This window comes from Stigmatopora nigra, chromosome 11, assembly GCF_051989575.1.
Source record: "Stigmatopora nigra isolate UIUO_SnigA chromosome 11, RoL_Snig_1.1, whole genome shotgun sequence".
NCBI classification, from domain to species: Eukaryota; Metazoa; Chordata; class Actinopteri; order Syngnathiformes; family Syngnathidae; genus Stigmatopora; species Stigmatopora nigra.
The window spans coordinates 1,176,979-1,202,741 of NC_135518.1; the positions used below are offsets into that span (position 1 = coordinate 1,176,979).

The 25,763-nt window shown below is 45.4% G+C and overlaps 1 protein-coding gene across 1 annotated transcript in view; it reads left to right on the top strand.

Moving 5' to 3' along the window:
* Positions 1–7,467: 7,467 nt before the first annotated feature.
* kalrna (kalirin RhoGEF kinase a) overlaps positions 7,468–25,763 on the top strand; it is a 201,911-nt gene continuing 183,615 nt past the window's right edge. The window contains exons 1-2 of the mRNA XM_077728636.1: positions 7,468–7,580; positions 7,653–7,745. Coding sequence (XP_077584762.1) covers positions 7,565–7,580; positions 7,653–7,745 — 109 coding nt within the window. The 5' untranslated portion in view covers positions 7,468–7,564. The remainder of the gene's footprint in view (positions 7,581–7,652; positions 7,746–25,763) is intronic.

Here is a 25,763-nt window from a genome sequence, read left to right on the forward strand (position 1 = left end):
CACCTGGACTTCTCGAGACTATGGTTCACCGCAAGAGAACGGTAAATTGTTTTGGGAAGCATCGAACTTTGAAGACGGTTAACAACATGCTCTTGTTAACTGTGAACTTGTTTTGGGAAACGTGGCTTCTCAAGATGGTCCGGATCAGTTTTCTCTCGGGAAGATTCGACGGACCTACAATAGTTTTGAGAACTGAGAAAAATTGTTATGACACTCTGAATAATGTTTAGACTTCTGTTATGCATGTTGTTTAAATCTTATGAATATATTGGCAAAAGGGACACTGGGGTCTTCAGAATCATCTGACCAGAGGCGCGTGTGGATGGATTCTCTTCTTGCAAGAATAAAAGGATATGATCTCAGATGCCTCCATTATTGAAGGGTGAACTTGGGAATACTTATTGGTGAACCTATCAGGGTATAAATAGGGCGCACGCTCTACTCGTCGAAAGGCCATCTGGCCGAACATAGAATTAGCCGAACGACTATTTGGCCGACCGACTGTCTAGCCGAAGAACATTTAGCCGACGCACTCGCCCCGTCCCCAGTCGTGTGTGTGTGTACTGGTTTTTCAACCTCGGCCCGCGGGCCATATACGGCCCGTTACTGATAACAACATTCATTTAGAATAGCAAGTTACAGATAAAAACATTCATCTAGAATAACAAGTTACAGATAAGAACATTCATTTAGATTCTAAATGAATGTTGTTATCTGTAACTCGTGATTTTAGCACATTATAAATATTATAAATATACAAAATATTCCTGAATATTCATCAAGGGAAGAGTATTCAGGAATATTTTTATTACGCAGCAGCACCATAATTGAACTTTGTAAAACATGCATTTGTCACTGTAAATTTAAAAGACATTTCCCCATCAATTTCTTAGCACTGTGGAATAGTTTCTTGCAGCCGTAAGAACAAATGAAGACAAAATAGCAGTTGTTTAATTGATAACTTAATCTTTAACTTGTTATTCTAAATGAATGTTATTATCTGTAACTTCTTATTCTAAATGAATGTTATTATCTGTAACTTGTTGTATTAAATGAATGTTGTTATCAGTAACGGGCCGTATATGGCCCGTGGACCGAGGTTGAAAAACTTGCACACACACACGACTGGGGGCGGGGCAAGCACGTTGGGTAAATGTTTTTCGGCTAGATAGTCGTTCGGCTTATTCTGCGTTCGGCCAAATGGCCTTTCGGCAAGTTGGCTGTCGGCCAGATGTCAGTCGGCTAAATGTCTTTCGGCAAGTAGACCGACCACGGGTAAATAGTGTCTATATATGCTGGGTGGCACAGTGGAGGTGTTTAGCATCTCCACCTCAGAGTTCTAAAATCTGGATTTCCATCCCGGGTTTTGGCCATCCTGTGTAGAGTTTGCATGATCTTCCCTTGCCTGTGTGGGTTTTCTCCCGGTTATATCACTTTCTCCCACTTTCACCCTAAAACATCAATTTATACAGGCGGATTGGGCCCTGCCAGAGCCCCTACGTCTGAGAGTGCACGTGAATGGTTGTTTGTCTCGGTGTACTCTGCGATTGGCTGCTACAAAGGCATGGAAGAATATGCAAACTCCACCTAGGCATCATTGATCGAAGAACTGTTGACATGCCAGTCAGAGCGCACAATACTATATGAGACTAGAAAGTTAAGGTGTTGATTCAATCATATTACGTGTTGCAATAGACACGTTTTAAAAAGCAAAACTAAAATATGTACAATAAAATACACATTAATTCAGTCACTTTCGGAACAAGAGTCACAAGGGTCAGGGGGGTTAGCTTATCCCAGCTAACCACGGGCACAAGGTGGGGCTGCTCGGACATTTTGTCCAAAAGACCAGCGACAAAAAGACCGGCGAACCAACATCTGGTCACGAAGGAGGGGGACACCCTGAATCGGTTGCCAGCCAATTGCAGGGCGCAAGGAGACAGACGACCATTCACGTTCACACCCATACATAGTCACTGCGGTCAAGTGAGCCGCCGTTTCTCTTTCCGAAGTCAAGTCAGCCACACATCATTTTCAGTTGCCCTCTTTCTTTTAGATTTTACGGCAAATAGGCAGGAAATGACGGGGGACATCACCGCATTTTTAATATACATTTAGATCATATTTACATATCAATACATTGTTGTCTTCATATGGTTATCGCTGTTATATTTAATAAATAGACTTCTTGATTATTTTACCTGTATTTCCTTATAGGCACAAAAAATTAATAAAGGTAACGTCCACCTGTTTGGAGTTTTTATGTTATGCCCGGGCCTGTGTGGGATTCCTCCAGGCACTCGGGTTTCCTACAAGATTAAAAAAAACATGCATGGTAGGCTGATTGGACAGTCTGAGTTGTCCGTAGGGATGGGTGTAAGTGTGCATGGTTGTCGGTCTCCTTGTGTCCTGCGATCGGCTGGCCAACAATTCAGGTTGGTCCTCGCTTCTGGCCTGAAGACAGATGGGATTGGTTCCAGCACACCCTGCGACCCTAATGAGGAAAAGGCGGCTCAGAAAATGAGAAGATATGAAATGAAACATTATTGCTTGTGCTTTCCATCAGTGGTGTGCCGTCAGGCATTTTCTGCTGGCCTAAGAAATACCTCATAGGCTGATGTTAACTATATTTTGTCCATGAATACTTACTGAATAATTCAAAATTGTCTGTTAACTTCCTTTCATTGCATTTCTCCCCGGTTGCACTGCTTCCAGATGTGTGTTTTCATATTGAAGCATTTAACCAATCACATTTCAGCCATTATTTGACGGCAGAGTCAGGAATCTGCCTCAAGGCCTTCACAATCGAATCTGCGGGCTGTGCTGCATTAAACAAGCGTCGATAAGACTGTTGCTAACCAATCAGAATTCGATTTAGTGACAAGGCCTTCTCGCAGGCATAGGGATACGTCATTCCCTTCTCGCAGGTGTAGGGATACGTCATCGCTTTCACCAACTATGATTGGATAGTGATAGAGTGGACTAGCCAGAGCTACAAAACTGTATCTGGAGCGAGCTGCACAAGCAAATATATTGTTGTGTTGATTTAATTGCGGTTTTGTCAACCCGCAATGGCTGAAGGAAGAGAAGAAATTGATTTGTTTACAGTTTTCCTGTCAAAGCCATTTTCAAGACGGACTTTTCAAAAAAAAGCTGGAAATTATTTTGTTTGCAGATTTACTGTCAAAGCGATTTTCAAGGCGGACTTTTCAAGAAAAAAAAACCTGGACATCATTAAGAAAGGTCGGACAACCCCGAAGCAAGCAAGCCTGTCACTACCGGGAACGAACATTTTCAGCACTGAAATAAAAACTCGAATAAAAACGTATGCCAGAAATACGACAGGACAGACTCGACTTTCAGCATTAATTTCGATGGCGATGGAGAAGGAGGAAAGAAAGAACAATATTGTGTAGAGTTAAAAAGAATTTTTCGTGAGTAAAATATGGCCATATTCCTAAATAATATTTCAATTGTATGAGGTTATTATTGATTATATTTTATGTGTCTCAGCTGTAGCTGCAACAGAGGTTTTATTGCCATAAAATAGTTTTTGAGGGTTGGATTGATTGAGCTTTGAATGTAGAAACTATATCAGGCATAAAGACAGCTTCACTTGTGGTGATGTCCCTTTATTGCAATTCACTCTGACAGAGAAAAGGCAAAAGGGGAGTAACATAGGCAGGTCGGTTCGTGCGAGGGTCGAAGCTTTGGAGCCCGTGGGAAGGTCCAAGGTCTTAACTGTGATCGAGATAATAATTGTGGTCCTATGACAAAAACAAGAGGTGGAAACATTGTGGGTGGCTTAAAAAGCTCAGTGGGAGTGATGAGCCGCACCTGCCACTCCTTAGCCCATCAGGTGCTTGATCTTTTATTGGATAACTAGTGCAACCGGCCAGGTGTCTGGCCCTGGGCCTCACAGTACCTCCCCTTCTAAATGGGCCACCAGGGACATGACGCAAGGCCTGCGGGTGATTCCGGCGGAAATTCCGAATGAGGGACGGGCAGACGATTTGGCAGGCTGGCACCGAGCTGTGCTCCTTGGGACCGTGTCCCTCCCAGTTGAGGCAGGACTTGCTGTGGGCACACACATGGCAGGCAGATACGAAGGAGCAGGAATCCTCTCTCATTGTTGGCCACCGTTCGCTCACTCGATCATTCGTTCATTTGTTCATTCGTTCGTTCATTCGTTCGTTCATTCGTTCGTTCATTCATTCGTTCATTCATTCGTTCATTCGTTCATTCGTTCATTCATTCGTTCATCCATCCAAAATGTGCCTTTGAATTTGTTTTCAATTAAAATAAATCAAAGGTATGACTTCAACAACAAGACTTGACATAAACTTATTTATTTAGTTTGACCTTTTAATTACAAAATTTGACAAATGTGTCAAAGATAAATAATAATTCTTCTACCATGGGCTCAACAAGCCTAAAAAGAAAAGTTTCCACCAGAAAATGATGTGGAGCTTTGGGGTCAACAGATCCTCTGCCTATCTTGGCAAGACTTTAGTTTTCTTCAAGATGACACCCACCCAGAGTTTCCAAAAAAAGATTTTTCATCTTTTTTGTTCATGGACGTTTTCTTTTTTATTTCGGAAGGATGTATTTTGTTGACTTGTTTTTACATTCCTGCGATCGGCAGGCTGCTGATTCAGGGTGTCTCCTGCTTCTGGCCCAGAGTCAGCTGGGATAGTCCCCAGCACACCCCGTGACCCTAATGGGCATAAAACAGTTCAGAAAATGAGATGAGATGAAAGATTTTACATTTGGTTGTGGAATATCATCACATTACCTTGATTCACTACATCTCTGGCTTATCACACTTACTTGACTCTTCACTCTTTCTTGGCTATTGGGACTAGAAAGTTGATCATCGGGGTCTTCATCTAAGCAATTATAAAATCCCTCAAACTCACTGACAATTGCCAAAATGATCCTGTGTGCACCCAAAAGAAAGTAGCAAGTATTTTAAAAAAGGAATACAAAAAACAAGAATCTTTATACATTTTTATTGGATCAGCATACTAGGTTATTAAAATTAGCATTACTTTCACATCATGTGTTTCTTTTTCTTCATTAAACTTGGAATTGACAAGAAAAACATTATCTTCTTCTCAACTAAATATATCAAATTCAGTTGAATTAGAAGATTATATTTTTTTGTTATTGAGACAAATAGTTTTTCTTATTTGAAGGCTAAAGTCCTAATGTTACGTATAGTCCTAGGTGCTGAATTGGCTGGCACTCAGCACCAAAGAAGAATTTCACCATAGAAGAATGACGCGCCGAAAAATTATTCTACTGCAGAAAAAGAGTGACGCGCTGAAGAAGAATTTCACCACAGAAGAAAGACGTGGTATAGATGATAAAATCCCAAACATTACCACTTGGATGAAGCAAATGGGGAGCCTTTTCTAGCTTTGTTTGGATTTTGATTTGTCGTTTAAAATGCATCCTGGAAGAATTATTACCGGAGCCACCGCAAGCCGTGGGTGGCGCGGGTGCGCCGCCTCAAGCGGCCGGTTGACCGGCGATCCCGTGGCGCGTGCTGGCAGCAAGCAGGCAAGTCTGCTCCGTGACAGAATAGGTAGTGACACAGTATGTGGAGGAAGAGTTCCCTAACATAACTGAAGCGAATGGTTGTCTTCAGGGTTGTTTGGAAGAGGACGCCTTCCGAATATTCTTATTGAAAGATGAACTGAAAGTGCCACATTACACACAGAGGTTGTCAGAGTCACTCACATTGCCATGTGGCTCGACAGAAATGATGCCGGCTTTGGCAAAAGCTCGAACAACAGTGCAAGCAGACATGTTAGTCGAAGCGGCCACAATCCATTTGCAAATAGTGGCGTAACTAGCCTGGCACTGCCTGCCACCCTTCGTAAAGCTGTGTTTGCCACCTATCATCCATTGTTCCCATGCCGCTCGCAACTTTTCCGTGAACGCCCGGTTGATGCTGATGTCAAGCGGTTGGAGTTCTTTAGTCAAGCCTCCAGGAATGACGGTAAGTTCAGAGTTAGTTTTCGTGACTTGGTTTTTCACCGCTGATGTGAGCTGAGCACGCATGGAGTCGCAAATCAAGATTGACGGCGAGCCGTGAAAAAAGCCATCCGGTCTCTTAACATACACCTCACATAGCCATTCTCTCATTTTCTTCTCGTCCATCCAGCCCGTTTGGTTTGCCTTCACGATGACGCCGGCTGGAAACTTCTTTCGGCAGCGTCTTCCGCTTAAAAATCACCATAGGTGGTAGTTTCTGTCCATTAGCATGGCAACCAATAATGACAGTAAAGGCCGACTTCTCACGCCCCGTTGTTTGTATCACTGCCGTGACGGTCCCCCTTCTTCTCCACAGTGTGGTTCACCGGGATGTCGAAAGTCAGCGGTACTTCGTCCATGTTCGTTATGTGGTTAGGCTGTTTAAGTTTGTCGGTAATCTTGGTGCAGTAGGTGCGGAAAACGGCTAGCTTTTCAATATAGTCCGCTGGAAGTTGCTGTGCCGCCGTTGTCCTTGCTCTAATGGATAGAAGACAGACCTCGAAATTGTTAAATTTTTCCACTAGCACTTTTGCCCTCAGTCGAATGGTGACTGTGGAGACGTTTGCTCTTAGATCAAGAATCCACCGCTCCAGTTGATCTTCCAAGTCGGGCCACGTCTCCTTGTTTCCACGGAAACTCAGCTTCCTCTGATTAACTTGGCAAAACTCATTCTCCCGTTTTCTCCATTTGCGAACCATAGATTAATTGATGGCTTGAAGCTTGAACTGAGCTTCGTAAGCATGCCTCTTTGTATTATTCCTTTTCGGGTAGAAAACAAACCAAAATTATTTTGCAATAAAGCACATGCCCACACTATATACTGGTACCTGGTAGGGGCGTGGCTTGGGCGTCATCTCACACACACACCCTCCGCAAGCCTTACCCCACCCATGTCCTCCTTTTCTGTGTCTGACTCCCCCCACGTCCTCCTTTTCTATGCCTGAACCGACCCATGTCCGCCTTCACTCTATATAAGAGGCGTGTCGGCGAGTGCCTTCAATATATTTGCTCGAAAATTTACTCGTATCTCAAATGGCTCATATATCAGGGCACTCGTATGTCAAGGTATTATTGTAATATTTAATGAGCACACTTCTTGATAATTGTACTACCTTTTTTTATATAAGGGTGATCCTGCTTCACAATTTTTCCATTATTGCGGCCATGTCTGGTCTACATTGTCCGTGATATTCTAGGGATTACTGTTTCAAACATACAATTTGAGGAATCCCTAGATTATCACAGATCAACATATTAGGTTATTAAAATAGCATGACATTCACATCATGTATTTTCCGCGAAATTAGAGGAATTACTGTAAATGTCAGTAAATTGACTGGAAGGAGGGGAGAAGAGGGAAGTGGAAGGGGAGTAGGCGGGCGGCTTTCAAGAAGGGAGGGGAGGCAGAGAGACCCTGACGGAGCAACGGGGAGGTTGGTCGGGGAACAATAGAGAGGAGCGCCGCCAGCCCCCAGGCACCAAACAAACGCAGAAGGCAACAGAAAGCGAACCTGGCAGGGAGATGGAGGCTACCCCAAGTAGACCCTGCACTCGTGACGCCTAATACCAAGTGGATATTTTATACCTCTGCACACCTCCTTTGTTTATAGACATTTGTCTGTCAGCTTGTGCTAAACCGGAATCCGGCATGAACCCCGAAGAGGCGCCCAGTGACCCCGACACTGATGCATTCTTCAAAACAGGTAGGAAAAACATTTGGACGAGGGGGTTCGCGAAAGTGAAGGAAATTACCAAAAATGGATCTGAAATGGAACCATCATGCCTTTTTTTTTCCACGTGAGGAGGCAAGCTATTTTACTTTGTGGTCTGCTTCTGCACATCAGCCCGTTGTAGTTCTGTAATTTTAACATCTCCCCTAATGCATATCAGTGTTGTTGTCTGCACGTCCACTTTCTCTTTATCTATGTTCGCATGCGGTCATGTATTGGCATATAAAATGACTGAACAGTCGCATGTTCGAATCACCTTTTCTAGGACGCCTAGAAATTGGTAATATACCACTCAATGACGTTATCGCAATGATGTTCAAGCCAAGGCAGACGGCGCGTGCGCGCGCCCTTCCCCTATGGATTGATGTTTCTTGTCTTCACATCACGTGATATCTGCACGTATGGAAACAAATTGTCAGTTTGATTTCTTTTATTTTAAACACGAAAGTACTTTCAATCAATCAATTGACTTTGGCACTTGTCTTCCGAGACAAGAGTGATTGCGGGAATTGGATATTAAGTTCTGAGAGAGAAGAATAATTATTAGATGAATCTTTGAACAGAATGTTATACTTTTTTTTTTTTTACATATGGGGGAATTACTGTACTAAAAGGTTCTAGGCGGCCCGGCAGCCGAGTAGTTAGTGTGTCTGCCTCACAGTTCTGGGGCCGAGGGTCTAATACCAGATCGGTCTTCACTGTGTGGAGTTTTTATGTTCTTCCCAGGCTTGCATGGTTTTGCTTCATGTAGTCTAGTTTCCTCACACATAACAAAAATGTGCATGTTGGCAGTTTGAACACTCTACATTAGCCATATGTATGAGTGTGAGCGTAAATGGTTGTCCATCTCCCTGTGCCCTCCGATAGGATGGCACCAATTCAGGGTGCCTTCCGCCTCTGGCCGGCCGGGATAGGCTCCAGCACCCCATGCCATCCTTGGTAGGATAAGCGGTTCAGCGAATGAATGAATGAATGAATTATTAACATTTTCAAATCTTCTTTTTTGGAACCATTCAGCCATGCCTACGCTGTCATACACATGGGGTTAGCGGTGAACAATGCGCATGTCAGGAGCGTCCGTTTGTCCCTCCTGGCTTACCATCAGGAAGCAGCAGCTGCGGTCAATCTGCTGATTACTTCTGTTTTGTTATTTAAACGTCAATGAGTCCTAATATACCATTGTCGGATCGTTCCAGTATGCGTTCGGCATGCTCGCTTATACTCCTACAAACTCATGCTATGAAGCTCATTTAACTGACACAACTTTCTAAGTCACCAAAATTGCTAATTCGTGTTGCTGTATGTATATTTTTGACTCACCAAATTTGATCACTTTTTTTCTGTTCACCCATAATAAAGTCATAAAAGCACCAAACTTCATGAATGTTTTTTGTGACAAAGAATTATCTTTTCCAATCACTATCAGAAAAAAACAAGGTTGTAGAAATAAGTGGAAACTCAAGAGAGCAATGACATTATGTTCTTCACAAGTGTATGTAAACTTTTGACCACTACTGTATAAATGAGATACATTTAAAGCAGAACCTTGAATTTAATGCTAATATTTGTTGCTTTTGTGACGCATTCTACTACTATATAACAACTAGCAATACGAAAAGATGACTTTTAATGGCAAAATATTTTTTTTTTAATCGAATGCCAATTACTACATTTGACCAGTAGATACTACCAAGGTTGGAAAAGCTAAGCGGATAGCATAACATATGCTATCCTAGTATCATGCTAGCACCTTATCCGATGAGGCACCCTATATATTGACACAAAACAGAAAATATACCCGGAACTGAGACTGCGCCCTTTCAGACAGTGCATTTTATGGTGTGAAAATACCCTACTTAATTTTGCCAGGGTGAATGGAATGATTAAACTGATATTGTTCTAAAATTCATTTTGAAAGTAAAGATAATAAAAAGAAAAAAAGCTTATTTAAACCAGTTTTACCTTTATTCAGGGTTAGCAAGAGACATTTCAATCACTGGTTTTGAATACTGACTACAATTTTCATGTGCTTGGTTGGGATTTGTTCACAAAACATGGCCACTTCTCAGTGAGAAGATAGTGTGCACTAATTGGATTTGTTTACCACACAGTTGCATAGGCTTATGACCAAACTAATGGCAGAAAAGGTCTCAAAATAATTTAGTGAGCATATTACAAAAGCCTGTTTTTTTTGGACAGGTGTGTCTCTCATCTTTCATCTCATTTTCTGAACCGCTTTATCCTCATTAGGGTCACTGGGGATGCTGGAGTCAATCCCAGCTGTCTCCGGCCCAGAGGTGGGAGACACCCTGAATCAGTGGCCAGTCGATCGCAGGACACGAGGCGGAAAACCATGCACACTCACAACCATACCTATGGGCAATTTAGAGTGTCCAATCAGCCTACCATGCATGTTTTTGGAATGTAGGAGGAAACCGGAGTACCCGGAGGTTACCCATACAGGCCCGGAGAGAACATGCAAGCTCCACACAGATGGACACGACCTGGATTTGAACCCAGGACCCCGGAGCTTTGAGGCTGACGCGCTAACCACCCACGGCACTGGGCCGCCCATGAATGATGTCACATTTTAATATTCAAGATCATAAGGTCTAGAAATGTATTGTTACATTGTGAGTAGGTGGTGAATTAGAACAAATACAGACATGTTTTCCATTGTAAAATCCTGTTTCGGCTGTTTTTCAGAGGGTGGGAACTGATTAATTTGTATTTAGTGCATTTCTATGGGAAACATTTATTTGAGATACGTCGTCGCTTTTGAGAAGTACAGTAGTAACTTGAAATCCGAGCTTACAATGCCTTGTTCCGGAATCAAGCTCGTTTGTCTATTTAACTGTTATCCCAACGTTCTTGTCCAAGGTAAAACAATCAATGTCGTCCAAGAATTTAAATACCTCCGAATCACTCGACTCACAACTTGTCTTTAAACGACACATACAAAAGACTCTCAATCGCATTACATTTAATTTGTTCAACGTTTGGATTATTAGACACCATCTAACTCCTGAGTCAGCAAAATTGTGTTTTGACACAATGATCATATCATACATGACTTATTGCCTAACAAGTTGTTCATCCACATGCAAGACAACACTAAGACCTATTGAACCTGTTTATAAGCAAGCTCTGAAAGTATTGGCCAGAAAACCAAAAACATACCATCTCTGTCCGATATCAAAAAAGAAACGCCTGAACCGGGACAATTCTGTTAAATATGCTATTACCATCTTGGTTTACAAAATGTTCCATCACAAAGCTCCTCCTTCACTTCAAGAATTAGTGACAAAAAATTCCAACAGATCAATAAGAGCTGGTTCTAGAGGTGACTGTGTAGTTCCCTTCAAAAAGAGTGCATTTAGCCAAACATGCTTTCTGTTTTTGCCTCACATATCTGGAGCTCAACACCAATTACCATATGTGAATTCCCAACTCTGAACCTTTTTGCCAATCATTTTAAAGCCTGGCTGCTCGCACAACAACATGGTGATTACAACACTGCCTAGACCTGTGCTACTTGTATACGTCTCATGTCTCATTCTTTCTATGATAATTTTTAGTCTCTCACCGGCGATACAGTTGTGGTCAAAAGTTTACATACACTTGTGAAGAACATAATGTCCTGGCTCTCTTGAGTTTCCAGTTATTTCTACATCTCTGATTTTTTCTGATAGAGTGATTGGAACAGATACTTTTTTGTCACAAAAAAACATTCATGAAGTTTGGTTCTTTTATGACTTTATCATGGGTGAACAGAAAAAAGTGATCAAATCTGCTGGGTAAAAAATATCCATACAGCAGTGCTAATATTTGGTAACATGTTCCTTAGCCATTTTCACCTCAATTAGGCACCCTTTGGTAGCCATCCACAAGCTTCTGGCAAGCTTCTGGTTGGATCTTTGACCACTCTTCATGGCAGAATTCAGTTAAATTTGATGGCTTTCTGAAATGGACTTGTTTCTTCAGCATTACAAGTTCTCAATGTGGTTCAAGTCAGGACTTTGGGTAGGCCATTTGAAAACCTTAATTCTAGCCTAATTTAGCCATTCCATTACCAGTTTTGATGTGTGTTTGGGGTCATTGTCCTGTTGGAACACCCAACTGTGCGCAAGACCCAATCTTCGGGATTATGACTTTAGCCTATCTTGAAGAATTTAAAGGTAATGCTCCTTCATTATCCCATTTACTCTCTGTAAAACACCAGTTCCATAGGTAGCACAACAGCCCCACAGCGCTACCACATCAGTACCTAGAACAATTTAGAGTGTCCACTCAGCCTATCATGCATGTCTTTGGAATGTAGGAGGAAACCGGAGTACCCAGAGGAAACCGATGCAGGCCCGTGGAGAGCATGCAAACTCCACACAGGTGGATGGCCCTGTATTTGAAACCAGGACTCCAAGCTAATGCTCTAACCACTCGCGCCACCGGGCCACCGATCCACCTCTAATGAAGGTGAAGTCAGAAATATAATTATTGGCAGATACAATCATGAGCAACAAGAGTAGTGATGCAGAAATGAAAATGACTGTCTAATTGATTGCAGACATGAAATTATGCAGTTTGTGGTTCTGTTGAGAAATAGCTTAACATTCCATTCAAAGAAGGAAAAAAAATCAACAACATCAACCACAAATCAGGAGCTGTTGGTGAAACAAATGGAGGGAAGAAAAATACTGTGTAATAGACTTTAATCATTGTGAAATTTTCACCAACTGGTTACCACTACTTGCTAAATTAGGAAGGGTTGAGCTTTGACCAAAACTATGGATTCGAGACCTCTTCTCAGATGTAATTTTTCTTGAATGAGATCAATACATTATATTCATTCATTGATCTTACATACCGCGTATCCTCGTAAGGGTTGCATGGGCTGCTGGAGCCTATCCCAGTTAACTTCAGGCAAAAGGCAGACTACATCCTGGACTGGTTGCCAGACCGCCTTTCGTACTCACAATCATACCGCCACCAGCGGGTATCGAGCCCACTTCCGTCCTCATTAAAGTTAGGCGAGTGAACCCCTACAGCAGAGGTGGCATAGCCCGGTCCTCGAGAGTCCCTACCTAGTCTGTTTTCCATACTAGATTAGTTGTTGCACTAATGCTTCCACTCACTCTATCCTGTTACAGTAATCCCACAATTTTTGCGGATGATATAGACCAGACATGGTCGCGATGATTGAAAATCCATGAAGTAGGATCACGCCTATTATTACTACCATCCCACAGTAAGGGTTCGAATATCACGACTTCAAATTTCGCGCATTCACTAAATCGCAGTTTTTTTCTTAAAATAGTTCATAAAAATGTGAAAAGCAACGCAGCCACTCTACTGTCTTTCCCTTGCCACTAGGAAAATAGCAGAAGACAGAGGTGGCATTTTAATTAACGAAAAATATCCAAACAAAGTTAGAAAAGGCTTGGCGTTGAGTTTCTCTAAGTAGTAAAATGCACAAATTTGTATACAATTTGGCATGGCATTCTGCGATGACATTTTTATTCAGCTCGTTATTCTTCTGCGGTGTAATTCTTCTTCGGCGGTGAGTGCCAACCAAATCAGCGCCAAAGAAGAACCGTGCCCCTGACTTGCTTTTTGGTTGCGATTTCACACTTTTTTTACACTTTTGCGATGTACTGAAGCCGCAATGTTGAAGTCGTGAGGTGGTGAAGTATCAAAGTACAGTAATACCTCTAGGTACGAAATTTTCAGGTTAGGGCTAGGGTTGGAGTCTCATTTCATCGCTTTCATTCTATCTGATAAAAGACAATAAAATCATTCAATCCAATTCATTTGCCTGTCTCACAACAACCACTCTCCATGTTTCTCTTTTACATGTCTGTCTACCTCAGTTAAATGCTCCCCTTTTTATCGAATGCAATTCCCCTTATAAAAGCGATTAAAAACCGTACAAATGCAATGCAGCATATATTTTCACAGACACACACACACAAACACACACACACATAGGGCACACATAAAAGTCTAAAATGTAGTACGACAAAGTGGACAGCTTTCAGTCATGGTAGAACGGACTCTTGCCGTCATCTGGTGGACAAACGCGGGCATCACATCTTACCATTATAACGGCCACAGAGGGAACTATTTCAGCGGTTCAGGACACATTTTCAGATGCTTTATTTATTTTAATACATTAATACATAATTTACTTATAAGTTTTCTCTCATTTATGTGTTTCCTCACATCTTTTATATAAAATTGGTACACTTTGCCCAATTTTATAGGGTTTAGTTGGTAGTTGTGTGAAGACCGAGGAACTAATTAGAGAATTTACATCTAAAGTACAACTCTGGAACCAATTAATCCTTAAGTAGAGGTACGACTGTAATTCGTTCGAACGGTTGTAAGACCCTCAATATTGCCCTCGAATGGATGCCTTTTAAAATGATAAAAGTAGTCATACTTCTACTAACAAATGCCCCCGGGTGTGAAATTTCCAGGTTACGAAAGCTTTTTATATGCAAATGAGTTCCTTGAGATAAGAAAAATTGCCAAGTTACGAAAACCCCCCAAAAGTATATGAATTCCTTATCCGTCATTCTATTTTGACAATATTGTCGCGGATGCATTGATTTCCGCTTTAAAAATTCACTCCACCATATACTGGGCTGTTATTGGCTGTCTCACATCAACTGTCTATTTTCTTTAACCCATTGTCTGGTTAAACTTGTTTATGTTTGGGGAAGCTGTAGCCAACTGCTTTGAGCTGAACGGCAGCCGTCGGTGGGTTAAATTGTGCTGCGGGGACAGGCGATGGGGTGTGTTGTCAGTAATAAGGACGTTGACGAGGTAATTTGTCTATGACTAAATGCAACGCTGCGCGATACACACACGATTCAACGAGGAGGCAGCCACCATTTCAACTGCACAAATCAGCAAAAAAAAAAAAATGGGGGAGAAACTAACTTTCCAATTTCGTGGAAAAAACACCCTGAAAAAGTGTTCACGAGTCGTGCCCACTTTGACGACGTTTGTCTTGTCAAAGAGGTCGGGTGCGCCGAGAGTTGGGCGGCAGCCAAAGAAGGGATCGTTGGCGGTCCGATATCCGGCTGCAGAAACTGAAAAAATATCAAAGTAGAATTTAGTTTTATTTCAAAATCAAGCCTACTCGGGTCTGGCCAGTCAGAGCAAGTTTAAATAAGTTTAGACGGCAGCGCTCTAAGTGAGATGGCTGTGCCCTGAGCGAGCAGTTTTTTCATACATACTTTTTGTTCTTGGATTTCATTCATAGACGTCAAAATTCCTTTTTGTTTAGCGATTTATTTGTTTATCTTTTTGCTCTATTGAAATAAATGAAAGTATCGACCGCATTCGCTTGTGTCATGACGTTACGGCGCCATTGTGTCATGACGCAGCAGCGTCATTTTGTCGTGACAACATCGTGTCACGGCGCCGTCAACTTGAAGTTTTTTGCATGTTGTGTTTTATGCACATGCAGCGTACCCTCGATTCAGGCTTCATTTTTTGTCCGACAAAAGCAGCTTATATGCGAGTAAATATGGTAACAACCTAAAATTTTGTTAGGCAGACCAAAAAAGAACTCTTAAAGATTGCGCCTTGAAAGGCATACTCATGTTGGTGGCCGTTATCCTGCCAAAGCTGCCACTTCCGTCCACCTAGAATGCGCCATTTTCATGTTGGCTAAAAGTGGGCTCGTATAGTTGCACCTCCATTGTTGCGAATAGGAGGCCCCCGGAGAGTTGTGAGATAGCCAATGGGAGATAAACTATATAACGCCAGTTTAAAAAGATAACAATGGATGCTACAAGAGGATGTTTGAAGTTTTCAGATTTTTCATTTGGAACTTGGAATTTCTTTGGTTTTGAGAGATGAAATTTTCCAGTTGAGGCTTTTGGTAACCTGAATATTTCGTATGCGCAGGCACTTAAATAGAGGTAGCCTTGTACAGTGGTAGGGCACGTTATTCTCAAAAGCAGCCACACCTGGCTGTATGCTCGTACATCAAAATTTGTCTCGAAATCTTACTCGCATCTCAAATTGCGTGTATTTCGGGGCACTCGTGTGTCGAGGTATTACTGTATTAGTAAAAATTGGAATCGTTTCTGCTATACTGAACTAAAGTAGAAAATATAAAACTAAAATGATAGCTTTTTAACTCATGTGATACAATGCGACTCATAATGTCAATTTATGTGATGTTCGAAAATAATCATGGCATGCAGTTCTGTCAATGAGTGCGATAATTGAACGACAAGGATGCCCCTTTTGTGATCAAAATCCAAAAGTACAGTATATAGTGGATTGTTTGTACAGTACACGGTTCTGAATAAAGAACAAATATTCAACCTAGCTTCATAGCATTGTGGAGTTAGACCTGTCTTTGATGTGGTCTGACAGCAAGTAGGAGCATATCTGTATAAGTTTTAATTAAATAATTGCTAATTTTACTTGGGAATTGTGCTGAATGTTGGTGTAAGATAAGACAAAGTCTCTTTGCAATTGCTTGTTCATATTGTATTAGTTTTCGTGAGTATAACAGCATCGGAGTCATCCTTATGGCTGACATGTCAGCATAAACACCCAACTGTCTGACTGAATAATCAATCCTAGTCTTGTGATTGGGTTGACATGTCAGCACAAATACTCAACAATCCGACACTGATCAATTACTTTTTGCCCTGCAAATGACAGAAACGTCTCTGTCCAAAGTCTTAGTGACAACTGTCAGTTTTGCCTGTATTTAAGACACACTCATTGGTCATTCGACTGGAGTTGCAAGAACATCATGTTGAACAGGACTCCACTGTTAGAACTCTTGCTGTCCACTGTGCAGTCTGGTAATAAACATATTTCCTATTTAAATTTATCTCTCTGCTCCTGAAGGTGTATTTTCAGACCCATTAGTTGGTTAAATGTGCAAACACTTCAGCACCTGTACAGAAAATAAAGGAATCAACATTCACGGAGGGTGGCCTGGTAGTGCGAGCGTTTAGCGTGTCAGCCTCACAGCTCTGGGGTCCTGGGTTCAAAGCCAGGTCATGTTCATCTGTGTGGAGTTTGCATGTTCTCCCCAGGCCTGCGTGGGTTTCCTCCGGGTGCTATCGGTTTCCTCCCTCATTCCAAAGACATACATTGTAGGCTGATTGGGCCCTCTGAGTGCCCTAGGTATGGGTGTGAGTGTGCATGGTTGTCCGTCCCCTTGTGCCCTGTGATTGGCTGGCCATAAATTCAAGGTATCCTGCCCTCCTCCTGCCCTAAGGCAGCTGGGATAGGTTCCAGCACCCCCACAACCACATTGATGATAAATTCGTTCAGAAAATGAGATGAGAGATTAGAAAAAAATAATGCTCAGCACCAGTACAGAAAATAGATGATCGATTCCACCCCTCCCCCTTTTGCACGCAAGTTACAATGTTTGAAATGAGTGGACAAGCAGAATGTGTGGATAAGTCAAAACATTTGTGGGGCTTCCATTACAGTTTTGAAATCTATGCTCTAGATCAGTGTTTTTCAACCTTTTTTGAGCCACGGCACATTTTTTTACATTGGAAAAATTTGTGGCACACCACTAACCAAAAATTTTACAAAATGACACCCTGTATAGTATATTTAATTACAATATAATTTCTCAATTTATTTATACTCAGTCAGTGTGAAACCTGGGCCTGTTTAGATGAACACAAAGCCGATATCCTGGCAGGAATAGAAGAAAGACAGACACGAAGCTCTTCTTCAACAGGTCTCAGTCTCTCTCTGTTTTTAGTTTTTATAGCAGTTAGGCTTGAAAAGCTCAGCTCACACAGATATGTTGTGGAAAATGGGAGCAATGTCAGAACAGCTTTGTTGGCCAGAATGGGGAACTCCTTGGCAGCAGTCAACCAAAAACTGTCCAAAGGAAGATCAGCAAATCTTAGTTTTAAACCACAATCCTGTTTCAGTTCAGTTAGTTCCTCCTGCTCTTGTAAAGTCATGTCCTTTCCAACAACTGATGCCGAGCTGTATGGGTCCCTAACCCAGTCAAAACATTCAGTGGAGGCTGAAGAGAAATAAAATGACAACTTCTCCTCAAGACTTTTCAAATGTTTACCTATTACCTCAGACAGTGCAGCAGTGTTGCTTTGCTGTTTGTCTGTGAGTGGGAACATCTCCAGGTTGGCACGTTGCACATGTTGTTGCCAGAGGTGCACCTTTAAACGGAATCCATTTATTTTATCTGTGCTTGTAAGCAGGTTTTCATTTCGGCCCTGCATCCTTGTGTTCAGTTCATTAAGATGATGAAATATATCAGCCAGGTATGCCAACTTTGCGCACCACTCATCACTTGCAAACAGATTTGAGTAACCAGACCTCTCATTTGTCAGAAACATTTTAAGTTCCTCTCGCAGCTCATACACACGGGTCAGCACCTTACCGCGCGACAACCATCGGACCTCCGTATGGAGCAATAAGGCTTTATGCTCCGCTCCCATTTCACAAAGTTCACTATGCGCACCACATCGTCCAACACAGGAAGCAGTTCTACTGGTAAAGTCTTCGCAACGAGGGCCTCACGGTGCAAAAAACAGTGCGTAATAATCAGATCTGGGTTTTTTTCCTTCACTCTACTCACGAAGCCTTTGGTGCGCCCGACCATGGCTGCAGCTCCATCAGTGCACACACTTGTGCAGTTTTCCCACGTAAGTCCTCCCTGGTCAAGATATTCCGATGTGACCCGAAAAATTTCCTCTCCAGTTGTTTTTTCTGGCAGTCTTGCAAAATAGGAAGTTTTCTCTAATGGCATCACCATCCACAAAACGCACATTGGCCAAGAGCTGAGAATGTCCACTAATGTCAGGAGTGGCTGGATTGCCTTTCCTGGCATGACGTCACGATAACTATCAGCTGTCACTAATTACGTGATTAGATTATTTTTGGTATTTAAGTATTATGATTTTCTGTGGACGCCGTCGGATCGTTCTGGTTTCGTCCTGGTTTCGTTTCCTGTTTTTCCTCTTAGTCATTGCCGTTTCCATTGACGCCACGCCGCATGTTCATTCCGTTTGTCACGAGAGATCAAGCTAAGTTGTTTATGTTATGTTACCACGTTTATTAAATCAACCTACAAGAGCTACAGATCTGCCTCACCTTTCCATTACTTCGGCGACTCTGCATCTGGGTTCAACTTACCCGACGATCGCGTCGCACTACGCGGCGAGATCGTAACAGCACGATCCGACCACCATGGACCCAGCGGAGCGCCACCCACGCTCGCGGCGACGCACTCGGCGACGCCGACCATCTACCTCTAAGACACCCGACTGCTTGGAGTGTATAAGAAACCCCTCAGAATCGTTTAGGAGTTTTATAATGAACACACCGTGGTGCGGGGCTCTCAGGCAGATCATTGCTGGAGAGGAGTCCCAGCTGGTAGGAGAGTTAGAGCCGCAGCGTACTCATACGCCCCACCACTGCTATGCACGTCGCCCTGGGAAGCCTTTACCGTTTCATCATGGTGCCCAGGTGCGTACAACCACCAGAGACCGCCCAAGTTATCTTATGCCTATGCCCAGAGGAATTGATTCACCATGGAGGGAGCCTGAAGATTCTGGTGAGGAGGACATCGTTGAGGAAATTGATTTTTTCGCTGGCGTTTCGGAATCCGATGATGAATTCTTTGACCAATTCGGACCCCGAGACCTTCCACTGGAGGAGGATTATCCCGATTGTTCCCCCGATAATTCCTATTACAAATACCCCGACCAGCAATTACAGAGTGGGCTAACCACCAATTATGGGGCACGACGTGATGGCGGGGGTGCTGTGCAATCCTCCCAGAGGAGGCGCCGAGCGCAACGCCGTAGAGCGAAGCGAAAGCAATGCCTGGACACACTAACCACTGTCCAAGTTACGCGCCCGACCACGTCCTTCCAAGCTCCTTTTCCGACCACGTCCGTCCAAGCTCCTTTTCCGACCACGTCCGTCCAAGCTCCTTTTCCGACCTCGTCCGTCCAAGCTCCTTTTCCGACCACGTCCCTCCAAGCTCCTTTTCCGACCACGTCCCTCCAAGCTCCTTTTCCGACCACGCCTTTCCAAGTGCCCGAAGTTACTCGGCCGACCACGCCTTTCCAAGTGCCCGAAGTCACTCGGCCGACCACGCCTGTCCAAGTGGCCGAAGTCACTCGGCCGACCACGCCTGTCCAAGTGGCCGAAGTCACTCGGCCGACCACGCCTGTCCAAGTGGCCGAAGTCACTCGGCCGACCACGCCTGTCCAAGTGGCCGAAGTCACTCGGCCGACCACGCCTGTCCAAGTGGCCGAAGTCACTCGGCCGACCACGCCTGTCCAAGTGGCCGAAGTCACTCGCCCGACCACGCCTTTCCAAGTGCCCGAAGTCACTCGGCCGACCACGCCTTTCCAAGTGCCCGAAGTTACTCGGCCGACCACGCTGTACCAGCAGCTCCTAAGGACTATGCAGCCCTCCCCGTTCCAAGTGGCCGAAGTCACTCGGCCGACCACGCCTGTCCAAGTGGCCGAAGTCACTCGGCCGACCACGCCTGTCCAAGTGGCCGAAGTCACTCGGCCGACCACGCCTGTCCAAGTGGCCGAAGTCACTCGGCCGACCACGCCTGTCCAAGTGGCCGAAGTCACTCGGCCGACCACGCCTGTCCAAGTGGCCGAAGTTACTCGGCCGACCACGCCTGTCCAAGTGGCCAAAGTACTCGGCCCAGCGCGCCGTTTCAAGTGCCCCAAGCTCCTGTGCCAAGGCCACGCAATTTACTCCCGTTGCCTTTGGGGTCGCCGGTCGCACCCGTACCGAAGCCACGGATCAGGTTTCTGGTGACGGGCGGCCATTCAAGCACCGCTCTCCCAAGCGCACTCCCAAGCGCACTCCCAAGCACCGCTCTCCCAAGCACCGCTCCCCCAAGCACCGCTCTCCCAAGCACCGCTCTCCCAAGCGCCTGCCCGTCCAGCGCCTGCCCGCCCAGAAGTGGCGACGATGCTCCGGCGCTCGAGGAAGACGGGGCCGGCGACGTCGAGAGTGCCAATTCGCCGGTGCCCCTGGAGGAAGAAGCCGGTGATGTCGAGAGTGGTATTTCGCCGGAGTCCCTGGAAGAAGGGACTGGCGACGTCGAGAGTGCCAATTCGCCGGTGCCCCTGGAGGAAGAAGCCGGTGATGTCAAGAGTGGTAATTCGCCGGAGTCCCTGGAAGAAGGGGCTGGCGACGTCAAGAGTGGTAAGTCGCCGGAGTCCCTGGAAGAAGGGGCTGGCGACGTCAAGAGTGGTAATTTGCCGGAGTCCCTGGAAGAAGGGGCTGGCGACGTCAAGAGTGGAAATTCGCCGGAGTCCCTGGAAGAAGGGGCTGGCGACGTCAAGAGTGGTAATTCGCCGGAGTCCCTGGAAGAAGGGGCTGGCGACGTCAAGAGTGGTAATTCGCCGGAGTCCCTGGAAGAAGGGGCTGGCGACGTCAAGAGTGAAAATTCGCCGGAGTCCCTGGAAGAAGGGGCTGGCGACGTCAAGAGTGGTAATTCGCCGGAGTCCCTGGAAGAAGGGGCTGGCGACGTCAAGAGTGGTAATTCGCCGGAGTCCCTGGAAGAAGGGGCTGGCGACGTCAAGAGTGGTAATTCGCCGGAGTCCCTGGAAGAAGGGGCTGGCGACGTCAAGAGTGGTAATTCGCCGGAGTCCCTGGAAGAAGGGGCTGGCGACGTCAAGAGTGGTAATTCGCCGGAGTCCCTGGAAGAAGGGGCTGGCGACGTCAAGAGTGGTAATTCGCCGGAGTCCCTGGATGAAGGGGCTGGCGACGTCAAGAGTGGTAATTTGCCGGAGTCCCTGGAAGAAGGGGCTGGCGATGTCAAGCGTGGTAATTTGCCGGAGTCCCAGGAAGAAGGGGCTGGCGATGTCAAGAGTGGTAATTCGCCGGAGTCCCTGGAAAGGGCCGGCGACGTCAAGAGTGGTAATTCGCCGGAGTCCCTGGATGAAGAAGCCGGCGACGTCGAGAGTGGTAATTCGCCGGAGTCCCTGGATGAAGAAGCCGGCGACGTCCAGAGAAGCAATGCTCCGGTTTCCCGGGAGGAGAGAGTTGTCCACCCCCCGAGCATACAGGGTAAGGTGCCCGATCGTACTAAACTTCTAATATCTCCTGAAGGCAGGCAGTTTGGCCAAGACTTAAAGGACCAGCTTGGGTGCCTGCCGGACCGACCACTGCCTCGTCTCGTTTCTGGCTGGCACGGATGCCCGCCAGACCTGCCCTTGCCTCGTCTCGTTTCTGGCCGGCGCGGACGCCCGCCGGACCGACCACTGCCTCGTCTCGTTTCTGGCCGGCGCGGACGCCCGCCGGACCGACCACTGCCTCGTCTCATTTCTGGCCGGCGCGGACGCCCGCCGGATCGACCACTGCCTCGTCTCGTTTCTGGCCGGCGCGGACGCCCGCCGGACCGACCACTGCCTCGTCTCGTTTCTGGCCGGCGCGGACGCCCGCCGGACCGACCACTGCCTCGTCTCGTTTCTGGCCGGCGCGGATGCCCGCCGGACCGACCACTGCCTCGTCTCGTTTCTGGCCGGCGCGGACGCCCGCCGGACCGACCACTGCCTCGTCTCGTTTCTGGCCGGCGCGGACGCCCGCCGGATCGACCACAGCCTCGTCTCGTTTCTGGCCGGCGTGGACGCCTGCCGGATCGACCTCAGCCTCGTCTCGGTTCTGGCCGGCGCGGACGCCCGCCAGACCTGCCACTGACTCGTCTCGTTTCTGACCGGCACGGACGCCCGCCAGACCTGCCACTGACTCGTCTCGTTTCTGGCTGGCACGGACGCCCGCCGGACCGACTACTGCCTCGTCTTGTTTCAGGCTGGCGCGGACGCCCGCCGGAGCGACCTCTCCGTCTGTTCTTGGGTTGGTGTGGAAGACCACCGGACAATTCTAGATCTCCCACCCACCCTCCCTGCTTGTTCCCGTTTCTCATGTTGTAATTGACCTTGGGACGTCTATAATCCGTCCCTTAGAGGGGATGTACTGTCAGGAGTGGCTGGATTGCCTTTCCTGGCATGACGTCACGATAACTATCAGCTGTCACTAATTACGTGATTAGATTATTTTTGGTATTTAAGCATTATGATTTTCTGTGGACGCCGTCGGATCGTTCTGGTTTCGTCCTGGTTTCGTTTCCTGTTTTTCCTCTTAGTCATTGCCGTTTCCATTGACGCCACGCCGCATGTTCATTCCGTTTGTCACGAGAGATCAAGCTAAGTTGTTTATGTTATGTTACCACGTTTATTAAATCAACCTACAAGAGCTACAGATCTGCCTCACCTTTCCATTACTTCGGCGACTCTGCATCTGGGTTCAACTTACCCGACGATCGCGTCGCACTACGCGGCGAGATCGTAACAACTAATATCCGTAGACTCGTCAACTTGCAACGCAAATTTCCTGCTGATGCGTATCTTTTCCAAAACATGGCTTTCGATGTCTGTAGACATGTCATCAATACGCCTGACAATTGTGTTATCAGAGAGCGGGACTTTATCTATGTCTTTAGCCGCATCAGGGCCGAGCATCTCGTTGACAATGGCTTTACAGGCAGGTAGTATTAATGTCTCTGCCACAGTGTGCAGCTTTTTTGATTTAGCAACAAGTTCGGCGACTAGGTAACTAGCTTTGAGCGCTTTCTCATTTACCTTTGTGGTTTTTCTCATAAACGTTGCCTGTTTCTCTGTGTTTACATGCAGGCGAACAAAATAGTCTATCGGCTTGTTTTGAAGCGACGGGTGTTTCGTTTGGAGATGGCGTTTAAGCTTGCTTGGCACCATGGCGCTGTTGGATAGCTTCTCGCCACACACCAGGCATAACGGAATAGGTGTCGTCTCATCCCCGGTGAAAGTAAATCCAAACGAAAGATAGCTTTCACTATATTGCCTTGAGCTCACCGTCTTTGCTTTCTTTTCTCCACCACTCATACTAGGGCCTTTATCCGGGTCAGAATCTTGTCCAGGGCCCAGTTCGGAGTTTGCAGTTGTCCTTTTTAAAAACTTCTCCATGACTGTCACCACGGCCTCTTAGGTGCATCACTAATTTTCTTGGCGGAACGAGGCAATCAACTACGTGTTGCCACACGGACAAGTATTACATTACGCTGCCAGCCTTTTCAGCACGGACACTGGACAATGACATCATATTTGCAGAAAACTATTAATAAATGTTAATAAAAAAAAAAAGGATATTGGATAATTTCTCACGGCACACCTGACGATCTCTCACGGCACACTAGTGTGCCGCGGCACAGTGGTTGAAAATCACTGCTCTAGATCAGGGGTCTCAAACTGGCGGCCCGGACGATAATTTGCGGCCCGCGTCTTAATATGCAAGATTAATGTCCGTGCGGCCCGCAAGATTGATATGAATGACATTGTGTTCGGAGCTGGATGAACCAATCACGGTGATGTATACGGCTCTGGAGGGTGGGACATTGGCCGGGCTGTCCAGTGCCTCGCTCACTCCGCTCGGCTCGGAGAGCTGCCGTAATCCAATACGATCGGAGAGCGAAAGTGCGCATGCGCCACAGACCCACGCGACTGAAAGTTAAACGGTCAAATCGAAAGTGTGCATGCGCCACAGAACCGCGCGAGTGAAAGTTAAAAATTCAATCCACTCATTCCTAGTGTGCACACATATTACAGCCCCAGAGATGTCTGTTTCAAAGCCTGCCGTGAAGAGAAAGGTGATGAGCACAGACGGTTTCAAGAAAAATGGGGAGTGCAATATTTCATTGTTGAATATGGGGATGTGCTCTACATCACCGAGGTACGTTGGCTCAGCAGGGGAAATGTGGTGAAGAGATTTTTTGATTTGAGAGCAGACGTAAAAGACTTCATGGAGATAGATGGGGTTGCTGTTCCTGTGCTAAGTGATCCCAAATGGCTCATGGACTTAGCTTTTCTTGTTGATATCACACATGAGCTTAATGTACTGAACAAGATGCTAAAAGCATAGGGGCAACTTGTCAGTGCTGCCTATGACAATGTGAGAGCATTCTGCACTAAACTTTTGTTATGGAAAGCCCAGCTCTCTCAGACAAACCTTTTCCATTTCCCAGCATGCAAGGCTCTTGTGGATGCAGGCACACCATTCAGTGGTGAGAAATATGTGGAGGCCGTTTCGAAGCTGCAGGAGGAATTTGATCACAGATTTGCAGACTTCAAGACACACAAAGCCACATTTCAAATTTTTTCAGACCCCTTCTCCTTTGATGTACAAGATGCCCCTCCTGAGCTTCAAATGGAGCTCATTGACCTGCAGTGCAACTCTGCACTCAAAGCCAAGTTCAGGGAGGTGAGTGGAGAAGCAGACAAGCTTGGGCACTTTTTGAGAGAGTTGACCCCCAGTTTCCCTGAACTATCCCGAATGTTCAAGCGGACCATGTGCCTTTTTGGGAGCACATACTTGTGTGAGAAACTCTTCTCCACCTTGAACTTCAATAAGTCCAAGTATAGGTCCAGACTTACTGATGAGCATCTTGAAGCTCTATTGAGGGTCTCCACTGCTTCCTCCCTCAAGCCAAATGTGACTCAGCTATGTGAGAAGAAGTGCTGCCAGGTCTCTAGCAGCAAGAAGTATACAAGAGAAGCTGTGTCCAGAATATTTCATGTTCAATGTTCCATTCAAGTTCAGAAAGTTAAAATGTAAAGAGCTGTTAATACAGACATTTGAAACGGAATAAAAATAATTAGTTTTCTCTACTTAGCCAGCCACTGTATATCTACTGTATTCTCATAATTTTTAATTTTTTTTATTACTTATGGATTTATTTTTTATTAATCTTGAAGTTAATTTATTTAATCCATTATTTTTTGTTAAAAATAAAGATATTTGATAACGTTGGAATGTTTTATCAGCGCTTTTCTTGTGGAAATCCTGATGCGGCCCAGTCTCACCCAGACTCTGCCTCTTGCGGCCCTCGGGTAAATTGAGTTTGAGACCCCTGCTCTAGATGATGAAACACAAACCCTGGAAAATTAAACTTGG